At 41.6% G+C, this 10,743-nt stretch overlaps 1 protein-coding gene across 1 annotated transcript in view; it reads left to right on the forward strand.

Annotated features, from left to right (window-relative positions):
• The window catches only part of LOC105479103 (V-set domain containing T cell activation inhibitor 1), a 70,397-nt gene extending 62,927 nt beyond the window's left edge, over nucleotides 1-7,470 (forward strand). Inside the window, exons 5-6 of the mRNA XM_011736916.2 lie at nucleotides 3,135-3,305; nucleotides 5,695-7,470. Of these exons, the coding sequence (XP_011735218.1) occupies nucleotides 3,135-3,259 (125 nt within the window). The 3' untranslated portion in view covers nucleotides 3,260-3,305; nucleotides 5,695-7,470. The remainder of the gene's footprint in view (nucleotides 1-3,134; nucleotides 3,306-5,694) is intronic.
• Nucleotides 7,471-10,743: the final 3,273 nt, after the last annotated feature.

Raw genomic sequence — 10,743 nt, forward strand, 5'->3', positions numbered from 1 at the left:
AGTGAGAGCTCTTGCGCCATCTTGAGGAACAAATTGGCAACTATCCTGGTTAGGATTATTAGTTGCCTGTAACAGAAAACGGGTATAAATAAACCTAGGCTGAAAGGGAAATGTATGAAGTGTACTGGAATGTGATGGAACCAAAGACAGGAAGTTCAGTTGACTTCAGGAACAGCTGGAACCAGGAACTTAAAGCCCATTGGGATTCTTTGTCTCTCATTTCTACTTAATTCTTTCTTTACTCTCTCTTGTTTTAGTCCATATGGCAAGAGGTGGTTGCCAAGTATTCCTGTATTCAAAAATCTCTTAAGAGAGTGATGAGACTGAACCTCAATTCATCAGTCTCATTCTACATTCCCAAGAAGGACTTCGACTCAACTTGGGTCAGTTGCCCATACCTAGGCAAATGAGTCAGTATCTGATGAAAGGCCTTCGCAGAAGAGAAGGAGGGACTGAAGGAAGGAGGGACTGAAGTATTGGTCATTTAAAACAATGGGTGCTGACAACAGTATCTCAGTCCAGTTCTCAGTAAAAAGCTCCAAACTGTGTAAATAATGTCTTCTAGTAGCAAGAGCCATAACGGAACAAGACATAGACGTTGAGCACACCTTTTATTCAATTAATAGATCTTTCTTCTTTACATGCTTGTTGGATACATCAAAACAAGTGTTTGAAGTGTCAGTCTAGGATGAAATGCAACATTTAGTAGCTTAAAATTAAGAAAATAGCAGAATTTCTTATTGTTATACACGAAGTAGGTGCTCCATACATGTTTTTAAACAATTAAGTGGGGCCATGGGATTTACATCCTGTGTTCTCTGCCTATACTACTAATTTAGGTCATTCATTTAACAAATATCTATTGTGTGCCAAGTATGTTCAGAGTACTTTTTTAAGCCCCCTGAGATACTGAAATGAATAGTGTAAGTATCAAAAGAGAAATTAATCACAGTGTAGATTTAGTACCTATGGGAAAGGATTGTTAATTATGACTGAAGTGGATCCATAGATAAGGCAGAGTTCAGGCTGGAAGACAAAAAATGGTTTGGATAAAATGGGAAGACATGAAGTCAGGAGCTTACAGTAATGGTCTGGGGGAGAAACTGTGAGAGTGTTAACTGGGGCAGGGGCAATGGGAAAGAAAAGGGGGAAGAATCAAAAGTTGCTTAAACAAAATAATGTGCAGTCCTCGGTGATGCAAATGTGAAAGTCAAGAGAAATCACAAGTCAAAATGGGTTTGATATTTCTACCCAGAATACTTAGAAGGTTGGTGATGCTACCAGGAAAAAAAAAAAAAAAAAAAACAAAACATAGGAGCAACACGTATGAGGAGTAGATGAGAGTTTTAGAGATGTTCAGTTTAAAATGCCCATAGTGTACCCAGGTAGCGATGCCCAGTGCTTAGCACAATACTCCAGCATGTGATAGGTTTTGGGGAAAACACTACACCCTTACTCCATATATTTCCTTTTATGAGAAGGGATCCCCACCAGTGTAATCTTTTTAGCCTCTCTCTTCCTCCCTCTTTCACTCTTCCCCGGAGAACAAGGAATTAATTTATCTGATTGATGAGTATATTAGGAGCAGCTGGACATAAGTAGCTCAGCTCCTTCTTTTTCTCTTTGTTTTTGCTAACACTTAGGAAGCCCGTGTCCATTCTGCTGTGCTCCTCCAGGCCGTCAGTTGTTCAGGGGTAGAATCTGCTCTTGCAGTAGACTTGTGCCAGTCTGGTTCTGTCTGACTGGGGAGTCTAGGCTGTAGCCCACTTGCCTGCCTACAAAGCCTCATTCTCTATTAACAGATTTTCAACACTAAGGGTGATATTTTGATCTTCCAGTTGCCTTACTTTTTTGTCCTTCTCTTTAATTGCTTCAGAGCTAAGCTGGGGAAGAGGCTGTTATTTATTGGACTCCTTTGAACCCCAATAGTAGGTACTCAGAAATATTTACTGAATAATTATGTTTTTAAACGACATTATCTAGCAGCAACTGGAAATCTAGATGTGGAACTCAGGACAGAGTTCAAACTAAGGAGGTAGACTTGGAAATGACCAGCATGAAAGTGATGCTTAGTAGGCTTGAGTGATGTTGGTTCTATTGTTGTTTTTACAGCCAATACTTATGGAGTGCTTATTATGGGCCAGACACTGTTCTAAGTGCTTGGCATGCATTAACTCATTAATCCTCATAAGAACCCTATGAAGTAGGTTATTAGTATTTTAGCCCTATTTATAGATGAAGAAACTGGAGCACATATATTGAGTAACTTGCCTAAAGTCACACAGCTGGTAAGTGACAGAGCTGAAATGAAATAAAAGAGATGGGATTGGGGCCGGGCGCGGTGGCTCAAGCCTGTAATCCCAGCACTTTGGGAGACCGAGACGGGCAGATCACGAGGTCAGGAGATCGAGACCATCCTGGCTAACCCAGTGAAACCCCGTCTCTACTAAAAAATACAAAAAACTAGCCGGGTGCGGTGGTGGGGGCCTGTAGTTCCAGCTGCTCGGGAGGCTGAGGCAGGAGAATGGCATAAACCCGGGAGGTGGAGTTTGCAGTGAGCTGAGATCCGGCCACTGCACTCCAGCCTTGGCGACAGAGCGAGACTCTGTCTCAAAAAAAAAAAAAAAAAAAAAAAGAGAGAGAGAGATAGGATTGTCTAGGGAGGAAATCGAGCAAAAGAAGTATTATTTCATTTCTTTACATCTACCTTTCTCTACTTCAGAATGGGAATAATACTTCCCAGACACTATATAATGGTATGATGAAAGCTAATGTAATAACATGGATCCTGTAAAGATCACTGCCTGGAGGGAAAATGCATCTCAAGCCAAGAACTGGCCATGGCTATTTGTTTAGCCTATTCTTTATTTGGTAACCAATAACAATCTCTGTATTGGTATAGTTTTTCATTCGGCTGAGTGTTCACTGGAGTGGACCACAGAATGGAATTTTCTTTGAAGAAAGAGAAAGCTCTACTTTTAAGCCAGTTATGGAAAGGTGGGCAAAGGGTAAAAAACTGCCTGTATTAGAAACAACTTGTTCTGTTTTTCAGGTACTTTTCTTTGCTAACCAGTCATGTGAAGAAGATATCCAGCTTCTCCTGCTGATCCTTAACTTTTTCTCTCACTTCACAGAATCTGAGATCAAAAGACGGAGTCACCTACAGCTGCTAAACTCAAAGGCTTCTCTGTGTGTCTCTTCTTTCCTTGCCATCAGCTGGGCACTTCTGCCTCTCGCCCCTTACCTGATGCTAAAATAATGTGCCTCGGCCACAAAAAAAGCATGCAAAGTCATTGTTACAACAGGTGAGATTAATCACAAATAGTGTGGGAGACTGGTTCTGTGGGTGCTTGTGCTCCTAATGAGAGTCAGATAGCCTTCAGCATCAGCCACACAGAGAAACATTTAATGACACCAGGGCTGTGACATTATTTCCACTACTACTGGGAAAGGTAATCATTTGTTAGGTAAGCAAACAGCCTAGACTTCATTGACAGACCCATAGGAAAAATAACATACAATTCAAGTATTTGTGTAAATTCAAATACCTTATAAGTTACTCAGTCATCAATGAAGGCAAAATAACTTATTGAAGAGAAAGAGATATTTAGCCCTGACTAATGACCCTGAATTTCACTGTTATTTATAAAGCATGATGACATGCATATCATCATTCACATGAAAACCCCTCCCTGCCCCTCCAGCCGGCCCCCGTGGACAGTTGGCAGATGACTCACCAACTAGCCCTCCTGCTGAGATTTCCTTCTCACTTCAGTCCTCTGGCTCCAATGGTTGTTAGGATATTTCCTTTTGAATATTCTTCTGCATATGAAATGTGTAGAAAGCTGAGATCATGCAATTCCAGTTGATACTCCCATATTACTCAGTGGAATCCCCACCAAGCCTCCAGGTTTAGAGCCTCAGAGCTATTTTTGTCTCCCCTCTGTCCCTCATGTCAATTTCTTAACCCCTACCTATCACATTTTCCCATGTTGCCTCTCAGATGGACCCTAATCCAGCCTTCATCATCTCACACCCAGCCTGGTTTTGAAACACTGTGCCTGCTCCTTCCTTTCCCTATTTTAGCTGATAGGAAACACGGTGCCAGAATCGAAGTATTCTGAAACATGATTTCATCATAGCCTTCCTTTGCTCCAGAGCCTAAAGTGACTCTCTGGGCATTACTATATCAAAGTTAAAGTCACAGACACATACCTACCCACCATTACTACCTACCACTACTGCTGCCTACCACTACCTGCTACCTACCGTTACTTTCTGGTCTTGCTCCCTCCCTCACTGTCTTTTCCTGAAAATCTTCTCTACTCTATGGCAACTTATACCCACTACTTCCTTTATCCATTTTAGGAAAGTGCTTCCTAGCTTATATCCCACCTTCCCGAGGGTCTTTGTATTTTACATCCTCTTGGCATGCATGTATGATTTATAGCTTACACTCTCCAAGGCGCATGTATTCCTTGCCTACATTGCTAAGTCCTCAGGGGCAGGTAAAGATCTGTTGATCTGCTTCTTTTCATTCCTTCTCTTGTTCTCCAAGATTTCACTATAGTGCAGCGAACAAAGGAGATTCTTTGTAAGGAAACCCGCCAGTTTTCATCATTTCCAATCCTCCGCAGTTGTCAGCAGAGATTTCCCTAAGGAAACTGTAACTTGGGAATCTCACTAGTACAGGGAAAAGCACTTTTTTCTCTCGCTGATTCCCCACAACACTGCAAATGAGTGTTTAATAACCTGCAACTAAATAAAATGTCCTATATAACATAGCTGACTCATCTTTACCTTGTATTCCCTTACAGTAATAATTGACAGCTTAAAAAAAAAAAAGCCATGACATACATCTAATGGATAATATTCACAGGCAGCACATGTAGGCTTACATACAATTACCCAGTTAGCTGCAGTCCACCTTTTCCTCCCTGGCACCATAGAGGAATAACCATAAATCAAGTAGATTTTTTAAAGTAAATGAATAAGGCTGGGCACAGAGGCTCACACCTATAACCCCAGCACTTTGAGAGGCCAAGATGGGAGGACTGATTGAGCCCAGGAGTTTAAGACCAACCTGGGCAATATGGTGAGACCCCATCTCTACAAAAAAATTAAAAAATTAGCCAGGCATGGAGGTGCACCTGTGGTCCCAGCTACTCAGGAGGCTGAGGTGGAAGGATTGCATGAGCCCAGGAGGCTGAGGCTACAGTGAGCTTTGTTTGCACCACTGCACTACAGGTGGGGCAATAGAGTGAGACCCTATCTCAAAAAAAATTAATAAAAGTAAATGAATAGAACATTATTTGAGACACACAATATAATGAGTCATGGCATTTTAGGCCACACACACTCCCTGGTTAGGAATTGCAGCAGAAACCACCCTTCCACCTCTATTCAGGAGACTGCCCAGACTCCTCTCAGTTCTCATTTACTATGAGGACCCGTCTCTTCCTTGAGACTGCCACTGGGATGATACCCCATTAAGGAGAGATGCAAGCTATCTCTTTTTCCCCAGCAACCCATGGGACCATGTGGCCTCAATAGAACAACATCAAAATACTGAAAAATAAGCCCCTTTCTAAACAAGAGATACACCACGCAGTGGCAGGGAAGCTCTCAGTTCTCAATAATTGTTTTGTAAATGGCTATAATGGTATCTTATTGCTGTTATTTCCACAATCCCAGGGATCTACACAAGTATTTCACCACCAGATATGACCTAGTTTTATATTTCTGGGAGGAAATGAATTCATATCTGGAAGTCTGGAGTGAACAAACAAGAACAAGAAACAAAAGGAAGCCAAAAGCAAAAGACTCCAACATGAACAAGATAAATCTATCTTCAGAGGCATATTAGAAGTTGGGAAAATAATTCATCTGAACTAGGCAAGTGTGTTAAGAGTGATAAGTAAAGTGCACATGGAACAAGTGATCTCAGATCTCAGGGACCTCCCCCTACCTATCACCTGGGGAGTGAGAGGATAGGATAGGATATTGAATGTCCTTTGTCTCTGAATTTTTAGTTATATGTGCTGTAATGCTGCTCTGAGGAAACTCCTGGAAAGCCTATCCCAATATATCCACATCTTATATTCCACAAATTAAGCTGTAGTAGGTACTCTAAGACGCTGCTAATTGACTGCCACTTCGCAACTCAGGGGCAGCTGCATTTTAGTAATGGGTCAAACGATTTACTTTTTATGATGCTTCCAAAGGTGTCTCAGCTTCTCTTCCCAACTGACAAATGCCAAAGATAAGAAAAATGATCATAATTTTAGCATAAACAAAGCAGTCGGCAACACTGATTTTATAAATAAACTGAGCACCTTCTTTTTAAACAAATGTGGATTTATTTCTCAAATGATGTTCATCCGTGAATGGTCCAGGGAAGGACCTTTCACCCTGAATAGATGGCATTATATCATCACAAGCTCTGAGGCTTCTCCTTTCCGTCCTGCATGGACAGCTATGACCTCAGTTTTCAATAGTAGTGGGACTCAGCTGGGGTGATTTCGCCCCCCATCCCCAAGGGAATGTCTGAAGACAATTTTTGTTACCACAGTGAGGGAGTGGAGGAGGATACAGTGCTACTAGCATCTAGCGGATAGAGGCCAGGGATGCTGCTCAACCTCCTACCATGTACAGGATGTCTCCCCATTACAATTACCCAATCTGAAGGGTCAACTGTGTCAGGGCTAAGAAACCCTGGTTTCGAGTAGAAAAGGGCATAGAAAGAGGGGAGCCAACAAAGCTGTCTGCTTCCTCACATTAGTCATTGGCAAGTAAGCATTCTGTCTGTTTGGCTGCTGCCTCAGCACAGAGAGCCAGAACTCTATCAGGCACCAGAATAACATCTCTCAGCGAACGGAGTTGACAAGGCCTGTGGGAAATGCCTGATGGGATTATCTTCAGCTTGTTGAGCTTCTAAGTTTCTTTCCTTTCATTCTACCCTGCAAGCCAAGTTCTGTAAGAGAGCTGCCTGAGTTCTAGCTCAGGTTTTCTTACTCTGAATTTAGATCTCCAGACCCTGCCTGGCCACGATTCAAATTAAGGCAACAAACATATGCTTTTCACAAAGCACACAGAGACTTTTGAAAGCAAGGACAATGACTGTTGGAATTGAGGCCCTGAGGAATGAAGCTTTGATGGACAAGAATATGTTTCCAGCCCCCTTCCCACACTTTTCATGTGTTAACCACTGCCTTCCTGGACCTTGGAGCCACGGTGACTGTATTACATGTTGTTATGGAAAACTGGTGTTAGAGTGCTGATCGTTCAAGAGAATGATTAAATATACATTTCCTACACCGTTGTCTGCCTGGTTTGTCAAAAAAAAAGTGAGTGAAGGCAAGATGGACTGAAAAGCCATAGAGTAGGTTCTAAAGATTAGTACCTAGCACTTAACAGGCCTTCAATAAACGTTTGTTGAGTGAATGGGTAAATGAATGGGAGGAATGATAAGACTGTGAGTATGGGCTGGGTGGCTGGGTCTAGTTTCTTGGTGAAAATGCACTGGGCTTATACCAGCCAGGCACATTTCCATCTTGGAAAATACTAGTGGCAATGGGCTTCAGGCAGATAAATGTAGAAGGAATACATATAGGTGGACAAACTAATTGCTCTAGTGTCGAGAAATCTGACTTTCACTACTGAGCAATTATTAAATTCTCAAATATTAGAGCTGTAAAAAACTCAAAGTCATCTTTTCTAGTCCTTTAATTTTTCAGATCAAGACCCAGAGGCTCAAGGTAAAAGAAATGTAACTGGCTATGCTCAGATTTTATAACGTTCTAAAAGTCACACTGGTAATTGGTAGAGAGATGTAATCTACAGAAAATTTAATTGCCAAATGGTAAATTCCCGGAGGATTTTTAGACCAACTTTGCCCTGTTGCATTCCCAGTTTGGTCCCAATATAGGCTTTCTGCAAGAAGAGATCAATGCCGAACCAAACTGAGAAAGCAAACTGTGAAAGCATAAACAATCCTGGCCCAGATTATTTGGCTTTGTCCATGAGTACACAGTAGATACATTAGACAACAGATGTGTCATATCAGCCCGACTGCAATGACCAGATTTTGAGGTACACCATAGACATCTGGAGATGTTCAAACTGAGGTGCCAAAGGCAAAAACGTTTCAGAAGTGTTAACACATTTGAGGAAACAGACAAGCCAAACTTCAAGGTGAAGTATGGGCTATCAGCTATCTCCAGGTTGTAAATACACAATGACCTCAATCTGTGCATTGTTAATTGAGGGAGAGAAGTGTGCAGGGGTCATTATTACATAATAAGGATTCTGCCCTGTGGCATAGGTCATGTGCTTTGGTTCTGTTGATGAAACCTGTAATTCCCAGTCTGCTTCCAGCTGGTGAAATCTCCACACATCCATCAGGCTGCTCTAATTCCGACTATATTACTATGTGTTTGAACTGTTTGCTCCTTCGAACCTTGGCTTATTTCATCTTTCATGGAATCATTCCCAGGAGTTTCGATATGGGAGTCATCAGTGAAAATAAACAGTCACAGAAACAGATGCCTTGTCCATGAGCACACAGTAGATACCTTAGACAACAGATGTTATCACATCAGCCCAACTGCAAGAACCAGATTTTGAGGTACACACCACAGACATCTGGGGATACTCAAACCTAAGTGCCAAAAGCTAAAACATTCCAGAAGTATGGATACATTTGCTGTTTCCCATCTTTCTTTAAATTTTACCCATCATCAAGTTCCCTCCAAAATTCTTCTTTCCTCATGAAGCTATCTATCACTCCATGGTCCAACGCACCGTGATGTTACTCTTTTCTTTAGTCTACACATGCATTTTAGCACAAAATCACACAATTTTTTTTTCATTGCTGTGCACTTGGACTCCCTGAAGATGATAACAAAATAAGGATTGGACCCAGGCAGCCCTTGGAAGTTTGCTCTGTGAAAGAGGATCAAGTAGATATTCCCTGGAAGGCTTGTTTACTGATGGTGTCTGCTGGGCCAATGCAATTAATCTGCAGCCTGGAAACAGCGGGTCTGTAGTTAATCACTCCAGAAGCCCCTGTCTACTGGAAGATTGCCTCCCTTGATGATGACATTGCCTGACTCTTCTCAAAGTCATAACTTTGACCTTCAGCTTTATCTTACCTCTTCAGTTCAAATCTAATTGCCTGGCCTAAGAAGTATTCTTAGTAGTTTCAATGGAAAGATCTCTTACCCCAAACTCTAAAAGTTACTTTAAGAACTTTATGGACACTTTGGTCTTATATCCTTTCCTTAGAACAAACCAAAAGCTATGTTCAGTTCACGTAGGCTATGAGCTGCTCATGGTAGACTGGGACCACTTCCTTTCTCTCTAGTTTTCTATATTTGCAGTTACCAAACTTTATTTGTAACCATTCATGTATCATTATAGGGAGAACTATTTAGGTTTTGACAGATTAAATCCGAGAATCTTATAGTACTTAATATGCCTTTGATGAGATGGATCAGGTAGCCATGTATAACTTAAGTGGTGAGTGCAGGTCTTATACCTTGGGTAGGTGAGACTGGATGAGAGACACGGTGATAGCATAAAGATGGCAGTTTCTAGTGAGAGACAGCTGGTACTCCTGAAACAGCCAAGTCTCAGCCTGCTAAATGAGGCTCTATGAGAAAAATGATCATTGTCTTAATTCCTCTCACCTTCCCTTTTATCTGTTTTTCCTTATGGTTCAATCATCCCTCCTCTAGGTCTTGTGTACTCTCCATCTTTCTACTATTATTTCCATCAAAACTCCCTCCAGCACCACCCCCAACAAAAATACTCCCTGGCATCCAGCTATATATGAGAAGGTAGTTTATCAACTACAATTTTCATTAGCTTAATGCACTGCCTTCCCATGTAAGCAAAGCCTTACTTTATTGAAATAAAGCTACTAAGAGTGAAGAATAAGGTATCACAAAAATATCAAACTCATGAGAGATACTTGGGGTATCATATACTATAGACTGACAATTCTCAGGAGGCTCAGGGGTGCTTTTTAGCAATACAGATATTAACGCCTCCATGCCACATTGCTGAGTTAAGAATCACTGTGAGGCCAGGTGTGGTGGCTTATGCCTGTAATCCCAGTGCATTGGGATGCCAAGCCAGGAGGATCACTTGAGGCCAGGAGTTCAAGACCGGACTGGGCAACATAGCAAGACCCTGTGCTTGCAAAAAAAATTTTTTTTAATTAACCAAGTGTGGTGGCATGCACCTGTAGTCCCAGCTACTCAGGAGGCTAAGGCGGTAAGATATTTAAACCCAGGAGTTCAAGGCTGCAGTGAGCTAGGATCACACTACTGTACTTCAGCCTAGGTGACAGAGTGAGACCCTATCTTTTTTAAAAAATCACCATGTAACATGAAACACGTTTGAAGAGAACACATCACTATATAAACATGTAACTATTGTGGAAATCTGAGGTCTACTGATGCAACTAACCACTTTTATAGAAGGGAAGGAAATGGAGTGCCTCCTATGGGTCAAACTAGGTATTTCTGTCATCCAATCCTTATCCCATAAGGTGGTATCATTTTGACCCTAGCACCATCACCATCACCATTTTATAGAGGAGAAAATAAGTTCTGAGAGGTTAAGTAAGTCACCCAGGATCACATAGCCAAATGGTTAACCAGAATTCAAACCTAAATCTATCATCACAACCCACACTATTTCTGAAAGAGTACAAGAATGTGCAAAATTGCTACATAA

This window comes from Macaca nemestrina, chromosome 1 (genome assembly GCF_043159975.1).
Source record: "Macaca nemestrina isolate mMacNem1 chromosome 1, mMacNem.hap1, whole genome shotgun sequence".
Lineage (NCBI taxonomy): Eukaryota > Metazoa > Chordata > Mammalia > Primates > Cercopithecidae > Macaca > Macaca nemestrina.